The 18,899-nt window shown below is 47.5% G+C and overlaps 1 protein-coding gene across 2 annotated transcripts in view; it reads right to left on the reverse strand.

Moving 5' to 3' along the window:
- Positions 1 to 6,346: 6,346 nt before the first annotated feature.
- Positions 6,347 to 18,899, reverse strand: part of FAM171A1 (family with sequence similarity 171 member A1) — a 129,746-nt gene continuing 117,193 nt past the window's right edge. For both annotated transcript variants that reach the window (XM_045858146.1, XM_045858147.1), the window contains exons 6-8: positions 13,040 to 13,156; positions 9,900 to 10,014; positions 6,347 to 9,280 (exon numbers count right to left, since the gene is read on the reverse strand). In XM_045858146.1, coding sequence (XP_045714102.1) covers positions 7,582 to 9,280; positions 9,900 to 10,014; positions 13,040 to 13,156 — 1,931 coding nt within the window. In that variant the 3' untranslated portion in view covers positions 6,347 to 7,581. The remainder of the gene's footprint in view (positions 9,281 to 9,899; positions 10,015 to 13,039; positions 13,157 to 18,899) is intronic.

The following is an 18,899-nucleotide window of genomic DNA, read 5'->3' on the forward strand; positions in this document are numbered from 1 at the left end:
GCCACAAGAGGACGGCGATGCCTCCATCTTGGGACAAACTGAGTTGGAGGTGCTTGACGGTCATGTGGATGGAGACGCACGGTCAGCAGCTGGGAACCAGGGTCTGAATCTCAACAGCAGACCCAGGCAGCAGACACAACCGTTGGAGTCCTTCACAGGCCGTGGGCGCGACACCAGGGGAACGTGCAGCACCTGAACAGAACACAGGACAGTTCAACCGGCGGTACGAACAGAGCAGAGGAGAGCCCCGGTCACACCTGTCAGGAATATACACGCCACTCGGCTTGGGGGACTCTCACTGAACACACTTGCCCTCCCCAACTACAGATCCAGGGTAGCACAACCAACCTGCTCTGGAAACAAGGGGAAAAACCATCATTTCCAGAGCGTTCCAGTAGAAGGTGCCGCAAATTATATTCAGACTTTCCAAAACAGCGGTGTAGAAGCCTGACTGTGTGTCCGAATCAGCTGGAGAAATGCCTTAAAAAACTTCCAGTGACAGGTTCCACTTGCAAAGATGCTTCCTCAGATGGGTCTGTGGCAGTGCCCGATGGCTTCAGTATTTTTTTTTTTTTTATCTCCCCAGGGGATGCATGTGGATTTGTACTGCTGCTCTAAAGGTATTGGCCAGTGATTGTGGTCTTCCTACAAGAGCAACTAAATAAAGAATGAAGAGGCCACTGCTGTGTTTTTGCAAAGATATTTACCTTTGGGATTAGTAGCAAGTAAACTATGGGCATTGGGCTCCTACCCTAAGTTACCGCTTGTGTAAGCAGTGCACTCATAAGCGTCTGTACACCAACATGTAAGGCTGCACCTTCACGGAGCCCACTGGCTAACGATGAACACTTGGCAACCATCCTGCTCACACAAAGGAGAAGCTTGTAGAAGGCAGCAAGCAGAGGAAAACAGAGACCCTGTTGTTTTGCCTACCATTTTCCAAAAAAGCTGAGAAGCAGCTGGTCTAACACAGGATGATCATTGTTACACTGTAGCAAGAGGCTCAGGGAACTACAGGATACAAAGAATGATTAAGAGAAGTAACAAATTGTATTTGTACCATAATTTACAAGGAATTTACAAATATTGGTTGTGTTACTTGAACTCAACCCATCCAGAGAGGTGAGCAGAGCAGGGACCACCAACCCCCTCCCCAGCCAGACAAGTTAATTAGCTGTCTGATCATTGGTGACAGGGCTGACTCTCAGAGGTATTCTGAGCCCAGGGGACCATGCAAGTCCAGGCTTCTTACCAAAACCCTGGAATTTTAATAATTAGCATGGCTGCCAATGCCTTCTATTCTAATTGTCGAGTGTGTAATGGACACAGAAGGTGAACAGATGGTAGAGGGTGTGGAAGGGCTGGCAGGAAGCACGGGGCTGGAGGGGCAGCATGAGGTGGACACACACAGGGCTAGGTGTTAGGAGATGGGGCCCTGTCTCATGCTATGGTCTGAGTGTTTGTGTCCCACCAAAAATTCTTAGGTTGAAATTGTAATGCCCAAGGTGATGGTATTCAGAGATGAGGCCTCTGAGAGCTGCTTAGGTCAGGAGGGTACAGCCCTCATGAATGGGTTTGTGGCCTGTGAAAGAGACCTCACCGAGCTCTCACCCACCCTGCTATGTGGGGTCGCAGTGAGAAGTCTTTGACCTGAAAGAGCGTCCGCACCAGAACCTGACCACAATCATAGACTTCCAGGTTCCAGAACTGTGGTGGTTCATTACTCACCCAGTCTAGGGTTTTGTTGTTGTTGTTGTTGTTGTTGTTGTTATAGCTAAAGACTGAGTGGACTAAGACACTCCATGCGGTCACGGGGAGGTCATCGCAACACTGTTGCCTTCAGTACCCTACTGTGAGGTTATCACACCTCTTTCCTGTTCTAGATTCTCAGGCTCTCTAACTCCTGTTCATCCAGCTGAGGTGTAAATGGTGTTACAGGGATGATTAGCTACTTCTCAGGTACCAGAATACCAGCATCAAACAAGTCACAATCACTGTGAAGAATAACAAAAAATTTACCAGGAACTTTGGTGTGTATTTATATCCATAGCTTTGAAAATAATTTTTCGGGGGGGGGGGGCGGGAGGGAAGGCTTGCAGTTTCTCCTTCCTTTAAAGAGCTCAGCTGGAGCTGCCCAGCGTCTGCTCTGTCCTTCTCGCCCACCTGCTCCTGTCGTGCCACAGAGCAGGGCCACCAGCACGCCCACCTCAACAGGTTCTCTGTGGTGTGGTAGGCTGACACCAAAGTCTCAAAACACAACTGCAGCTTGTTTTAATTATGGTGTCAAGAGCAAATAAGAAGTCATGGAATTTTGAAACAGTTGAAAAATCACCACCCATTTCTATCCATGCACTCATCTTTATCCCCTTGTCCTCCAATTGGAGAGGTCTGCAAAAGTAAAATCTAATAGAGGGTGAACACGAGAAAGGGCATCGAGTTTTTCATACCTGTGGCCTGATTACTTTTAGCTTTTATGGTCCTACTTCCTTTTTGGTTCTGGTCTCACTTTCCCGAGTGCTTTGCTTCACTGCTTTAGCATTGATCTGTTTTAGTTCATTACAAGTGAAATCCCAAACGCACAAGGTCTTTGTCATTTAAATGATGCTGTGTATCTCCTGTTATGGTTCATGGCACATTCTTTCATAAATTCCTCCACCATCCAGCAGCCAGACCAGGACCATGAGAAGGCAGGTGGTTCTTTTCCCCATGAATGGCGCACATATTGCACCCTGAGTTACATTCACGCCCGGTGAGCAATTCCACCTAGATTTTTCTGTTCTAATTAGAGGTTTCCATGTGAAGCTTCAAAACAAACAAGAGACCAGGTACTGGAGCCAGGCAGCCCTTCGTTCACATGCTGCTCCCTCGGTGCTAGTGGTGTGCCGGAGGAGACTTAGGAGGGATGACTTGAAGTGTCAGGGATTTCTCAAGCTCGTTGTTAGAAAGGGAGATTATTAAAGTTTTAATTTTATAAACTTATGACTAATTATATTAAAAACAGAGGTAATAAATACTCAAAATTCATCAGTCCCTCGTATTTACTATACTTGATTCTTCTCATTGACGGTAGTTACGCTCTATAAAGTTGCTGAGGACACTGAATGAGGGAATGTGATGTTAGATCACCGTTCCGAGCAGAAATACAGAGTGAGGTGCCTGCGAGCCTCTGGTCACAGCATCCTTATCAGCTGACCAATATATAGTCTTGTTTTATGTATTAGTGCCCTAACATTGAACTCATGGCCAGTGGCACTGCATCTCATGCGTGAATGAAGCTTACCTAACACGTGTACTTCTTCTGTAAGGCACATTGTAAATCTTCTGGACCTTCGGAGAACTAGACAAACACTTCAGCACTGGGCTTGGGGGCCACCTCACAGTGCAGTCGCCAATGAAAGCACATGAATGTAGAGAATGTGGGAACATGGTATTGGGCAACTCAAATCTTTCATTGCTCTGCACATGTCCATGAATGACTGCGAAAACACGGCAAGGATTGATTTTGGGGTTACAAATAAATTTCAGCAGGTTTGCACATATGGAACCTGCAAACAATTAGGATCAACTATTTGACTATACTCTTGAGGTCACTTACCTTTATTGTATCTGTGGAAATATAGCTGTGTGCAACAGTGCATTTCTTCCCAACACTTAAAAAAATTACTGATTTTAGAGAGAGAAGGGAGAGAAGAGAAACGTCAATTTGTTGTTCCACACATTTATGCATTCGTTGGTTGATTCTTGTGTGTGCCCTGACCAGAAATCGAACCCACAACCTTGGTGTTTCAGGATGATGCTCTGACCAACTGAGCTACTTGACCAGAGCCTGGCCCCCCAACTCTTGAGAGCAGTGATGTCACTCGAGTTGCTTGAAACTGGCCACGTTGGAGTGTTCACACCATGGAAATCGGCAACGCCACAACCAAGGCTTGATTTGTTGACTGTCTAGATTTAAGAAAGCTATGGAGAAAATGCTAATAATGCAGATTCAACTTAAAACTGTGTCACGTCTAAACCGTGTGGTGATTGCTGGGAGGAGGGTGGTATAAAGGTAACTATATGGTATGGGAACAATTCAATAAAGATTAAATTTAAAAAACTTGGGGAGGGAATAGAATACTGATCCCTACTAAAAAAAAAACCAGTATCATGTCTAGACCATTAGACTGTGACAACACAGCAAATTGAGGAAATATTCTTACAGTATCCAGAAACTGTTACCTGACTCAGCAAAGAATCCAGACTGTGGTGGATGAACAAGTGACATTCTGGCTTGTGTCTTTGTTGTTGCAGCTTCATCTTAACCATTCATGTAAAAAAATTCTATTAATGTTCATGTCAGAGCTACATCCCTTTGTCAATTGCTATATGACAAAAATCCACGAAAGCATTCTCTGAGAACTGTCAAATGGAATTTACAATTATGTATTTTGTTAGGATTTGTAAGTTGTACCTTTAATCAGGAGCATTTATAACTTAAATTCACTCATGTCCAGAGACCTGGGGGTTTAAGCAGCATGCCCCTGCTTCTAGCTGAGTGGCCTCAGTTACTTAACCCTCCAAACCTCAATACTTACGTTTAAAACAGAGTAATAGATAGATAAACCTTCATAACAAGGTTTTGAGAATTGAATGCATTGTTGTTCCCAATATATCATTTCCAGGGTAGATACTCAATGAAGGTCAGACCCCCTCTCCTCACCTGGAAGACCAAAGCAGGTCCAAGCCACCCCTGGGCACACCCATCCTGTCTTCTCATGGCTGGCCCTGGACCAGTTATCCCCATTAAGTCTCAACTAAGTCAGGTGAAAACTCACCACTAGGTGGCACAAGCAAGATGCCTTTGATGGCTTTAGTTCTTCAGGCAGTGTGATTGATGCAGGACATTACGACATATTTTACCCTCACCAGGCTAGAGAAGGTAAATAAAATGTTTACAGTCTGCAGCCACAGTGCTCTGTGCAGGCAGTTCGGGTCTGGTGATCAGTGCTGGCACCCGAGTGAAAATGTAACCCTGTGAGCCTCATTTTTGGGCCAGTGAAAATGATTAAGCCCCATCTTTGGCAGAATCACCTTCCCTTCGGCAAACCCTGTTTTCCTAGACACATGGTGTCTTCTGGCCACTGCTGGCTGCTCCACACTCTCCATACTCGTGGTAGACCCGGGTGCCTCCAGCCTGATGGGAGGCCAGGAAAGCCCCCTTGCCCCCAACTTCCTGCCAGATCTCCCACAACCGGTGCTGTCAGGTCCTTCTGGAGACCAATGCTCTAAGGAGTGACTGCCCTGGCAGCAACCTTGGGCAGAGTGCGAAGGGCTGGGGACCTCCCAGCATCCCCCGTCACCTCGGTCTGACCCTGCGTACTCTTGGACAGGCCACTTACCTTTTCTTTGGACAGTAGGTGACGAAGGGCCTCTCCCTGTGGTCTCAGTGGGGTCTGCAAGGGCTTGCCTGCCACCTATTGGTGGGATTGTCCACTCCCAGAGGTTCCTTCATTTGTTAAATCACAGACACCCATTTATTTGTTTATTTTTTAAATCACCATCTGAGGGTATATTTATTGATTTTTTTTTTTTTAGAGAGAGAGAAGAAGGGAGGTGGTGGGGGGGGGGAGAGAGAGAGAGAGAAACATTGACGTGAGAGAGAAACATCAATTGGTTGCCTCCCATAGGGTACTTGAATCGGTTGCCCCAACCGGTTATGGAGCCGGCACCCTTTCGATGCACAGGACAACGCCCAGCCGAGCAACCCTGCCTGGGCCACAGACACCCATTCAGACGTCCCGACACTGTGGGGGGATCTCTCAACAGCTTTCCCTCTTAAAAGCAAAATACTAAACATCAACACTTTAGAATTAAAGTATTAAAAATCAGCCTGGTTAGTTTCCCGCCTGCCTGGAATTCACGAATAAAGATTTTGTAAAAAAGCTATTCCTATAAACATAGCTAGCTTCATTTATTTCCAGTAATCTCTTCCATGTTCCGATGTCTCCATTAATTATTCTGAGGAATGGTTTTACACATCTGGGATGGTTCTGGCCACTTAATGAGGTCTTTTGGAAGCTATTCCAAGGTGAATCAATACTGAACATAAAAGAAAACATCAGTTTCCTGTGAAGTGCAGACATCTCTCCCTATCTGAAACAGCTCACGATGTTATTTCATATTCTTGAATGAAATGAAACACAGCAAAGGTAGACTTTTAAGGACTTAAATCATAGTGTAAATGTATGGTCTTTGGATATAAGTCTAACCAATTGGCATTTAGACTGCCAAGAAAGGAACAGCAGATTCTTCATAACAACTTTGAAACAAGTAATGGCTCAGATGAATGAAAAAGACCACAAGATAGCTTTTTTTCCCTTCAGAGTTTATTTTGAATGTTCATTTTTGGATAACCAAGCAGCTCTTTAAGGAGAATGCACAGAAGAGTCATTCTGGCACTTTTGGATAGTACATAAGATTCTTTTTTTTAATAGTCACACTCAGTCCACTTGCTCAGTCCATACTCCATGTTAGGAGAGCAAGATCAGCCCATAGGATTCCAGCGTTAATACGTAACTGTATATACAAACAGCCAATAAAACCATAATGGTGGCCAGGGGCCAAAGGGATGGGGGGGTCTCTAAGGTGTCCTCTAGTCTATCTTAGCTACACAGAATCCACGTCACACAGGAGAACGAGAGTACACTGCGCTGGAGTCAGAACTCTGCGCACCAACGGGCACTTGGCAGCATGCAGTTCAAAGAAAAGGGGCATCGTTTAATAACTTTATAAAATCCAGGCAGTTCCGTTACAGGAGTTAAGAAAAACAAAGAGGATAAGTGAGGGACTGTCTGTTGTCACTGTAAAAAAGGCACTTGGAGTTAATGGGACCAGAATTGAGGGATTCTCAGCTGATAAAAAATTTCAGTACAATTCTATTAAAAGGCTTGGATGTTACGAGATGACACTCAGGAGTTCCTGAAAAGAGACACAGAAATAAACCACCAAGAAGCAGAACGGATGAAAACGAAGGACTAGAACCTTGACAACCAAACTGGGTTTTATAAAAATAGTGAACCAGAAATGAAACCCAAGCAAAGCAAAAACCTAAGCAAAGTAAGAGCATGAAGCAGCAATGCATAGCTTTCCTTTGAGGTAATGAGTACCTCGAGACACTAAGTGCCAAGCTAATTTCTCAATCATAACTTCATAGGAGCATCATCATGATAAAACTGACTCAAGCAATGCAAAAAGAGTTTCATCTGTTCCCAGAATCTGAAGGAAAACTGAGGTTATCATTAGAACCCAGCAACATCACTTGGGGTTTTTCAGTGTCCTCGGAGGGGGGACACATCGAGTATGTGGAGGGACATTCAGACACTGCGTTTGGCCACCTCCCCAGTGGTGGCGAGGCGTCCCTTTACTAACCGTCTTTCTTCTGAGTCGTCGCTGTGATTCCTTTCTGACGTTCACACGGACGACAACGGAAACGCCCGCTGGCCACGGCTGCCCTCGCTCAGCTTCCTCCACAAACACACACGCACTTCCCGAAGTAAGACTTTTTGGCAATTTTGTTAGACAGGGTGACTCTGCGTGCACTCACTTAATGTTAAATGCCATCAGGGGTCTCTCTTCCCGCTTCTGCCAGGGGCTCTTCTTGTCCTCTCCTTGATCATCGTCGTCATCGTCTTCGTCATCCTCGTGAGCAGATCTCTGATCGGGGCTGGCTAAGGGCTCCGCGGGGACGTCCGCAGTTCGTTTGGTCGTCTCCTCCTGCAGGCTGGGCAGCTGGCCGCCGCTTCTGCGGCTAGAGCTGTCCAACAAGCATCGCAGGGCACTGTCATCAGGGGTGCAGACGGTGGTGCCACAATCACTGCCACTTTGGTCCATGTCTTCCAGGTAGACGAGCTGCGTGTAGGCAGTGCTGTCCGCCGCCCTTGGCTCCTTCTGAGGATGCTCCTGGACTGGTGGGTGGTTCTGTGGGAGAGACAAAGGATCTCCTCTTCCCTTCCGGGCGGATTTTGGTTCATTCATATCCACACCCGAGTCCAAACTGGCATCGTTACTTCCGTTCCTTCCAGCTCTTTGGAGATCTATGTAAGAGTGTCTGACATGCGCGTTGGACCTGCCGTCCAGGGAGACGAACCAGGCCCGGGGGTGTGGGAGCGGCTTCCCGCCACCGAGTTCCATCAGGGCCTTCTCGGTTAGGAGCTGGACCTCGCTGTTCATCTGGGCCAAGGCCGCATCGTTCAGGGATGCTGGGATGGACAGAGACTCCGACATGGACGCGTTCTGCGGGCTCCACTCCCGGCTGCCTGCGTCTTGCAAGTGCTGCTGAGAGATTGCCTGGCAGGATAAGGGCTGGGCTTGGATCTGGGAGGAGGGGTGCGGGAAGATCCCCGCATGGGGGCTGGAGAGCTCGGCCTGTAGTCTCTCGATTTCCAGCTGCTGGTCTGCCGGGACGACCAGGGGCTGGCCCACGTATGAGTGGTCCCCGGGGAGTTTCATGTAGTGAGCGGGGATGACCAAGGCGGGCAACACTTTTCTGTAAACGCTGTCATTGACCTGGTCAACGGAACTGCAGCACACCAACTGGCCGGGCCGCGGAAAAGACGTAGGCCTTTCCAGGTGGTCTACGGATCGAGACATCATACATTCAGTAGGTCTGCGGTCAAGCAGCTGTTCTTTTTCGGGAGAGGAGGGCGTGGGGTACATGTGTTCCTGAATGGTGAGCTTACTTGCTGTGGAAATATGGGTAATGGAGGCCTGGCTGTCTCTATCTTGCTTCTCAAACAAAGGCTGTGACAGCATGGCATTGTAACTCCTCCTGTAGTCACTGCTGCCAGGGGACTCATAGCCTTCCCTTTCCACAGATTTCCTGGACTTTAAGGGGAAAATCTCAACGGACTTGTGGTAGTCCTTCCCCAGCGTCCCACTCGGCGTCAGGTTATCAAAGGAGATTTGGCTTTTATCCTCTTCCTTATGAGACAGTAGTTCCTCCCGAGAGCTGAATTCTTGGGAGGTGCTGTAGGAGAGCTTTAGCATGGGGGTGTGCATGTCCACTTCTCCGTTGGAAGACATCATTTCCAGATGGACGCCGCTCATCAGCTCCTTTGTGCCCGGGGCATCCGGGCGGCTGTGGCTGGTGACGGAAAGTGGGCCTGGGAATTCCGACTCCCGGCGGGCGAACAGCAAGTTGATGTGAGACATGGAGGTGGACTGATCTCTTTTGGAACTCTCCAAGGCTGCGGGAAGCTGCAGTTTTCTATGGTGCTGACGAGGTTTCAAGCACTTCCGCCTGCAATCAAAGAGACAACAATCCAAACCCACAGATTAAAGATGCTCCTCATGGTCAAGTTTCAAGTAAAACCCTAACTCGCAACTGCCAAAGAAAGAAACAAGACAACACAACTCATCGGCAGCGGCGGCAGCCGGAAGCCTGCTCTCCCCACACCCTCAGCCTGATTTTGATTCACAGCAGCACCATCCACAGACTTCACCCTCAGGCTTTATAAGTGTATCCGAGTTATTCATTCAAAAGCAGTTACCCGAAGAATCGACAATCAACATTCTTGCAAACGGAATAGACGAGGCATCACGATAAAAATACTTCTGCTTTGTCCTTGAGAATTTCATGCCTTAATCAGTGTTTAGGGATATTCTGAACAAATCACAGGACAACTGTCAGACATTTCTGTTATAACACCCCTTCTAAGCAGCGTTATATACAGTGTGCCTCCCGTGTCCTTTGCTCGTTTGCAAGTTAGATGACAAATGTTCCATTTGTAGACATTTTTTTTTATGAGGAAAAAAGGGACCTCAATCAGAGAGAGGGAAAAAAAAAGAGATCTTCATATCAATACTTGCACAAGACATTCTAAATGAAAAAAGATATTGCCAAAATGGTAAAACGTTACCTGCAGTAATATAAAAGGAGACACAGCAAAACCAAAAGTATGAAAGCCATTCCTCCTAAAATGGCCAAAAGAAACACCGTGTGATACGTGGTGATGTCCTGTGTGACCACGGGACCTGGAAGGCCAGAAAAGGGCATTTTAGATTGGTGAACCCTTCAAGTATAAAGAGGGATAATGAATAAAAACGTCATGTTTTTATTACTGTTACGGGCCTGGAGCAGGGCAGATGCAAACACCCTTCAGACGATGTCACAAGGTCACGCAGCGAGGAGGGATGACCGCGCCGGCGGCACTGAGGTGGCCGTGGCCAGGGGCACCCTGAGTGCTCACACTGCCTGCAGCCTGTCAAGGGTCCCTCCCTGGCTGAGAGAGCCACATGCGTTCAGCATTCTGAACTCGTGAATTTAATAAAAGCAAATGGATGCACGATAATATAACGAGTGGGGCTCTTATGCTCAGAGAGACATGGCGTGGGTATCAGGAGATTTTATATGACAGGAGAAAAAAATCACAGGATTTTATTCTCGCTTTCACTGGGTGGTCGTTAGGACAGTGTGCAGGCCCTTTGCCTAAATAAATCGGTTGAGACCTACAAAAGGAACGGACCCTGACTTAAATCCACCCCTAGCTTATTACAGGGTGTCAAGTGTTTCTGAAGGCCTTCCATTTTTTAAAAATAAAATCCTCCTCTGCAGTGACTTTTCAAAATGATTAACCTTATGTGGCCACAGATCTCCCCAGAATTTATAGACCAGATTATCAGAGATAAGCAGACTTTTTCATTTACATTGTAAAGAATCTCAAGAGGTGCTGTGACTTAACTCTTTATGTTCAGTAGTTGTAAGAATGTATCTTAATGTCACTGGCAGCGGATCCACAGTGACAGCACCCCCCCACCCACCCGCCCCTGGGGCCACATCACGCTCTCTGGGCCCTTCCCGGTGCCCAGGTGCCCTGGCAGGGCCCTGAAGGCGGGAAGGCAGGAGTGCGGTTTTATGTTGTTTCTGAGGCGTAAGGTTCTGATTACTAAACACCAAAAACACGCATTTGCTTATTGATTTTTGATACTCTAAGGGATAGATTTCTTGAAAAATCTCTTAAAGGAGACAAATCTCTTAAAAGCTTGACAAACCCAAAAAGGTTTACTAGTTTTTGTAAACAGTGACATTACTGAAGTTCCCAGATGACACCATTCTCTCTCAAATGTAATCCGCTTCAGTGGGGTGGAGTTTATATTTACCAAAGTTGGAAAAATGTCTGACAACTATATCCTGCCTTAATCACACGGAGAAACAACTGTGTTGCACAAAGACCTCCATGGGCATGGGGCACACACAACAATCACTTCCAAATCACTGAAGCTCGATTCTTTTAAGTGCTTAAAATGTTATTATTTTAACTTCTGCCCATGGAAACCTTTATAAAATTCACAGGCATACTTTATTTCCTTCTTAGCCGGAGAATTAAAGAGGAAAGCCCTAATTATGTTCTAGCTGGTACAGGGCTCATGAAGACACCGCCTCACTGTAATTTGTTTTAATAACAGCGACGGCTGTGAGATTAGCAACATATGTGTTTCTACATTAAATGCCATTGGGGCTGTGCTATGCACGCTTTTTATAGATTTTTCCTTCCCTGCTAGGAAGCTCCAGCGGACCCACACCCAGCAGTTCTTTCTCCCCTCTTTACAAAAGTACCTATTAATCTGTCACACGACGGGAAAAGGGATGGCCAAGGTTGTTTGAAACAGGTCTAAAATGAAAGTTGACTTTAATGCTTTGTGCTCTCTACTTTGGTGCTTAAGGAATTTCTTTTCTTCCTTACTCTTCATCATATTCTAGAGAGTTCCAATTTGGAGATTGGGTCACGCCTATATTGCTGCAAGAACAGTATCCTAAAGGGAAGCACTCTGTCAACACAGACGTGACGTGTGCACTTCCTCAGTATGGGAATATAAAGTAGATGGTGACGGATCTTTCCACACCCATCTAGGAATGGCCTCCAACAAATTAGCTGCTTTGGGAGTCTCAGTGTTCAGCCCAGTGGTTATTCCATGGCTAAAATATTCTGGACTCCCATTTTGGAACTGCCTTCAGGATTAATTTACAAGAGGCTCCTTTCAATCCCAGCACACTTTGACCTAGGCTCAGTTGCCCACTTCACTCGCCAGGCTGGGATGTGCATGACTTTCAGATGTGCCCACGAAAAACCAGGAATCGTCTGCACATAAAGATGTGCCATCAGTGAGGAGTTTCACCAAGGAAGGCAGTCCAGGGATACAGATTTGAAATGCATTTTGAGCAATGGAACCAACACTGGAAATAACTCTCCTAAGGTGACCATTTCGAAAAACGATGCTGGTCCTGGCTGGGTAGCTCTGTTGGTTAGAGCACCATCCCAAAATGCTAAGGTTGTGGGTTTGATCCCTGGCCAGGGCCCATACAAGAGAGAACCAATGAATGCACAACTAAGTGGAACAGCAAATTAATGTTTCTCTTTCTCTAAAACCAATCAGTCAAAAAATTGGAAAACAAAACAAAACAAAACCAAAAACCCAATTCTGGAATGCTCACTGGGATAAATTAGGGCACAAAGGTTAAAAAAAAATAAACTTTTAGTCACGCTTTAAAAAATACAAGTTCATTCACATTTCCTAAATGGAGATGCATATTCTTCTAGATACAAAGCTATTGGTTGGCTCTTCCTAACCCTTTCAGAAACGCCAGATTGAGCTTTTTGCCCCAAGAACTCCATGACGACTTTCTGTGAGTCCCTCTGTTGCATGCCTTTCCCTGCGTGTTCGCTTACACCAGGCCACAGCTGTTTCAGGAATGAGGGAGGAGGTCTGAGCTGCCTCTGTGGGCTTTAGATTAAGAATTTCCTATGGCAGCTGTCTAAGAAAAACAGAGCCACGAGACAAGATGATTTTCTATGCATTATTCTTATCCTACATGGGAGAGTTCCAACCAGAACTCCCCCACCCCCACGAAATAACTCAGTTTCATCATCTGATTTTTCAGACTCTCAACCATTCCTGAGTAAGATTTGATGTCACTGCTGAAGTTATTTTCAAAAGCGCACTCAGCCTGACCCCTCAGAGACATCATTCCCTGTGACTGCAGGTGCTGGCTGCATGTTACCTGGGTTGGGAGGAGGCATGGCTGCCACCCAGTACCCCAGCTGAGGGGCGATGTACGTCCACGTCAGCTGGCTGCCCTCCTGGTGCACGAGGCCTAGGCCACTCTTCAGCCACGTCCCTGTGGGGTGCAGAGAAAAATTTCAGTTCTAGGCATGCTGACTTCCTATTTAAGGCTTAGGCACGTTGTACAAGTCACCTAAAATGTCACGTTCACAACCGATGAGGTGGCCAAAATGGGCTGCATACAGCTTTCTGTAGAGATTCTTTCCAACTTGCTTCACTTCAGATTTTCTTTGCCTTCCTTACTAAATTCCCTTCAACCACTTTATCAAACATTCCTGCTTCCAAACACAGACAATTTTAGCAGAAGTCTTTGGAGTTTAGGAGGAGCATAAAGGTAGCATGACAGGGGTTGGTGGAAGTGGGAAGTGGGGGAAATCCAGCGCTGTTTATATTATTTAACCTCGAACATGTAAGTGAATTTCCTATATGGAATCACAGACTGGCTACATCAGAATTGCCTAGGAAAGGTTTTTTTTTAGTATATACATAGATTCATTGGTCCATCTTTGCCAACACTGACCCAGAAAGCCTGACGTAGGTGACTATTTTCAGAAATTTCCAGTTGGTGCTGGTGCTGGAAGAACACGGAGTAAGTCCAAGTCTGTTCTTTTGGTTATTACTTTGACTTGCATTTAACATTAACGAGAACCCACTATGTGCTGGCTAGTCACAGTAGGTAATGTTTCATAAACACTCATCTCTCGCTCGGTATCCGGAGAGGATCGGTTCCGGACCTCCAGAGATACCCAGACTCAGGGACGCTCCAACCCCCTGTGTAAGAACAACGGGTGCAGCTGGCCCTCCGCACCTGTGGACGCCCAAGCTCGAATCGAAAATACGTACGGTGGGAACTCGGTTCTTGAACTTAATTGATCCTGGAAAACTGTTCAATAAGCAATTTGTTCGAAAACCAAATCTCCTTTGTGTGCCACCTGAGAGATGTGTGACTGATCGCACAGGTATCAGCCTGAAAGGGCTGTAGGCAAGAATTGAGACCTGGAGTCTTGCTCAACAACCGAGACATTTTTCCGATGATCAACTTGGTCAAGAATTGCATTGTTGAGAACCAAGATGTCTGAGAACCGCGTTTTGACTGTACTGTTTTCAGTCTGTGGTTGGTCGAATCCACAGATGCAAAAACCATGGATACAAAGAGCTGGTAGTACATTATCTATAATTCTCACGACAACCCTGTGAAGTTGGACCTTTTCCCTTTTCGAATGAGGACACTGAAGACTGGTGTGCTACGAAACTCTTCTAGGGCCTCCCAGTGGTCGCAGCGGAGCAGGGCGCCTAGGTAGGTCCTTCCACCCAAGGCTGGTGCTCGTGCTTCCGCTCTCCTGTGCTGCATCCTAGATGACTTGAATCAAAAGTGTTCGATGACTTTTTCACTTTGTAGGGTTTCTAGGAACAGACTCATTGCCCAGTCATTCAGCTGTCACCTGTCTTACCTGCAGAGAACCTCACTTTGAGACCCGTGATGGAGTCTGGCAGCAGACACAAGGGAGTGTGCTGGCCAGGCCCTGCAAGGGCACATGAACACTCACCCCACCAACCAGCAAAGACACTGGCCATCTCTGCAGGCTCCTGCTCTGCCTCAATGCCCACGGTGCTCCTGCCTAGCTCAGCTCCCTCCTGCAATCATCTACCATGTGAAACAGCCCTCGTCCACTTGAGACTAAATGCACCAACTGTGCACCAAACAATCTACCCTGCAGGCTCCAAATCCTTGCCTTGCCTGTGTACACATATCACCGAGGTGGCAATCATGGATTTTTTTTTCTTCCTCTTGAAGAAAGAAATAATAGTTGGGGCTGCTTTAAGGGACTTATCAGTTGCCATAGCAACACTCAAATGCAGTGGGAGGAAAGGTGCACACTGATGCCTCCGAGCTTGTACACCTCTGCTGACTGCAGCTGAACAAAGAACTGGAAAAGCCGGGGTCAGCAGGCGCCTTGCACCATCTGACTATCCTGTGTGACAGGCTGAACCACGGCTCCAGGCGCTTCTGCTCAAGTTAGATGACAATACCAACGGGAAGATTTCCAAAATGAGTATGGGGACAAGGATGCCTAATTCCAATTCTTCTACTGAATGCCAACCCAGAGATGATTAAGCCACTCAGGGCATCACTCACTTCTCCGAGGCTAATGAGGAAACAGATGCAGAGGACGTATGACACAGGAAGTGAAAGGGTTTCTATATTTGGTACTAACGTTTCCTTGAAGGTAGAGAACGAATTGCTTGTGACTGTTTCCACTACTCCCTGCCCTCTGGGACCCCCTACTGAATAGCTCATGACTTACACACCACACCCCACTCCCACACATGCTCTCCCACAATAGCAGCCCTGCTGGGATCTCCGTATCAGCCAGGAAGTGGCTGCACATTCTTTGGTTTAGTTTTCCCCAGATTAGAATTTTGAGTCATTGCTCTTCAAATGGAGCGGATGCTGGGTTAGGCTAACGGGGACCCACACGGAAAGGTCTGGAAGCTCAGAGTCTTAATTCCTGTACATTTGAAGGCAAACTACCTAAATGAGTCGCTAAGTTGTCTCTGCCTTCTACAACACAACACAGCACTGGGAAACACTTTAAAAATGCCTCCCAGTTACACTGGGGATAAGTCTCATGGGTGGGCACAACACTCCATCCAGCCAATGAGTCTCTACATCCAGCCTGGAGGGCCTTCTGTCCAGCAGCAGCAGCGGTGGTGATGCGGGTGGGAGCCAGAAAGGCCAGTGACGAAAGGACATGCAGCTGCTTTGGGAGCACAGGGAGGAAAGAGTGTCCCCTGGGGTGCGCAGAGAAGGCTTCCAGTTGAATTGAGCTTTGATGAACTGGTGGGGACTGTCAGTTGGTGGTGGAGGGGGTGGAGTAGAAGGAAGGAGGAGGGGATTGCATACAAGAAGGCTTGCAAGATGTAGTGGGTGGGATGGAGGTGCAGGGAGGGAGGGAGCTGCTGGCGGGTGCTGGAAAGGAGTTTAGTGCTTGCTTGCCAACGGCTGGGTGGGGCTTCAATGCCATCAGCAATAGGAGGCCCCTGGGACCTGGAAGTGGAGGCACAGCTGGTGGAGCTTTCCTCACTGCCTGTGCCTCTGCCACTGCTCCCACCCCCTTCACACTTCCTGGTCCGTCCTCATCACACGCTCTTCCACCCAAGCCTGTGTGTGACCTGGCCAACAACGGTTGCTTCAGCCTCACAGTTTCTGTGTTTTCCAAAAATCTACCAATCTTTTAAGGTTCAAGTCACACCATGCATTTTCCCAAGTTCCTCCAGCACTCAAGAATCTTCCACAACGGTGCCCTCCCAGGGTGTGTGTTCCTGCATCACTGATTTTCCAGAAGCATCTGCCCCCCATTGGCCTACCTCACCTCCTCTCTCAGACCAGAGGCTCTGCATGAGTGGGCCGAGTCTTAGTTTCCTTTGTCTTCTTCTCAGCACACAGAAGTCTCCTTGGTGTGGGAGACCGGTAGTACTTAAGGAGCAGTGAAAACTAGACATGCAACTTCAAAAATAATACCAGATGACCTTCTGTGGAAAGTTGGGCTGGTCAGCAGGCAAGATCTCCTGACAAAACTGAGGTTCAGATTGTGACTCCATCCTTTCCAACTAAAGGGAACAGAGCCAGCTGAGTAAGAGGCATTGCTTTTGGCCTAAGTTTTCCATAGAATGTACTCGTACTCAGGATACAAAGGGTGACGCTACTGAGATTCAACGATCATGCAAGCATCATTTTGTAGGAGGAGTAGGAGGAAACAAGCTACAGGGAACACGAGAGTGAAGGAACTGCGTACTGGAGATTGTGCCTCCCGTGACTGAGTCCTGACGCTGCAGGGAGAGGACACTTTCCCCAACTGAGCAGTTGGCGCGCAATGGAGGGGTTTCTGGTGCTCACAGCTGGGGAACTGCGCCTGGACCTTCCTGGTGACACCAACAGCAGAGCACAGACCTCTGAATAGGCTCCTTGGTTTGATGAGGTCATGTGACTGCTGGATCCAATTCAGCCAGGGTGCTTAACGGGGGTCTCTCTCATCCATATGGGGCCCCAGGCACAGCTCGACAGAACTGGAGAGGGACCAGGCTGCTCCTGCTGTGTGGACAAGGAAAGCTCCACCCGTAAGGCCTCTGCTTGTTCTCCTTTTCTGCCCCCAAGCCTGCTGAATGGGGCAGCCACTGCGTGCTCCCAGGTTGGAACAACTGCCCGAAGGCCTGTCCTGACTAAGCTCGTTTCCTCTGTGGTCCAGACACAGAGCAGCCCCTGACATCATCACAGCAGCCCAGCAACTGCTTCCTCTGTTCACTTCACCCCTGTGCTCCTCTTTCTCCTTGCTCTGGACTGGTCCCTCCCAGCCTCTTCCCTTTGAGGCCTTGCTACTGACTCACTCAGAGTCCTCTTCAAAAGTGGGCAGATGCTGGGAACATGCCGCGTGTCCGGGCAGGTCACCTGATACAGGTGTGCATGCAGGACCCTGTGTTTCCTTGTGTTGTCCCACGAGCCCAGCCCGGAGGCCACCTTCTTCCAGCACAGCTGCTCCAGCTCAGAGCATAGCTGACTGTCAGCTGGGTCACTTGGGAGTAGGCTGGTGGCCAGGAGCACCTCTTTGCTCTGCCCAAGGTCTGTGGCATGTCTATTTCCGGGACCATATGTGTGTGGAGGTTATACGGCAATCCTGGCATCATCACCGTTTGGAAATTCTGCATTACAGAAATTTCTAGCCTGGTGGTTTCCAAATAGTTTTTAAAAGCATTTGAACTCCATAATGCTCTTTCATGTGACCTTAAGCCATAGTTAATACACAGAACAGATCAAGGATAAGCCTTTCTGCGTGAAGGTGAAGAGAACCCCCCCTCTCAACAGCAACTCCCGACATCTCCTGAACACGGTTTGCCAGTTATTTTTTGTGTAACTTGGGTCTGATTTGCCATCATTGAAAAGGCAGTTTTATATAATTCTAAAAAGCATCATTTATTCCTGCCTTATAAAACAGAATATCATTTTGATTTTTCCCGATAGCTCAGGGTCATGATTATGACGGACTACAATGTGAGGCTCTAAAATACTGCTGTCCTTAGGTCCCTACTGAGGAACATGGCATCGTTTGCTCTCACACTGAACTCCCACCCACACCCGTGTTCGTTTCCCATCCCTTCCTTCCCCTTTCCCCCCTCCCTCTCCCCTGCTCTCTTCCTCCCCCTGTCCTCCCCCGCTCCCTGTGTGCTGTCGTCAGTGTGTCTACAATCCGCCCTGCTCCCTCACCACCAAGGGCCCCCAAGCCCCACCCAGGGTGGTCCGCTGCTGGGACCACCTAGCTAACCCACCTCACTAAAACTGTCTGTGGAAGATTGTCTGTGGAGCAGGCAGGGTGATGGACTGGGGAACAAGACAGTGGTATTCTGAATCCAAGTCTGGTATTTTTTCGTCTTCCACACTACACCCACAGGTCAGTTTCTGTGTGAAATGTCATTCTCTAGAGTTAAACCTTACACAATGGAAAGGTTTAGAGATATTTTTGAGAATAAATGCTTTGTTGAAAAATCATCCTCATCCTTTGAAAATGACTTAGATATGTATTCAGCTGGCAAGGTTCACTGTGTATAAAGAGCACCATGAGCTCCTAACTTGGAAGCTACACCAAACACCAAGGATTATCACACACAGCAACTGATGGACAGAAAAAGATACACCTCGTGCTGGTCTGTATGATCTGATGGGGCCTCTCAGCAATCACCAAGGGTGCTGCTGGCTTGCTTGGTTCCCAAGCAGTGATGAAATCAACTTTTATTTACAAAATACA

The sequence above is a fragment of the Phyllostomus hastatus genome, unplaced genomic scaffold (genome assembly GCF_019186645.2).
Source record: "Phyllostomus hastatus isolate PE091 unplaced genomic scaffold, TTU_PhHast_1.1 phas_scaffold_1674, whole genome shotgun sequence".
In the NCBI taxonomy this organism is placed as follows: Eukaryota; Metazoa; Chordata; class Mammalia; order Chiroptera; family Phyllostomidae; genus Phyllostomus; species Phyllostomus hastatus.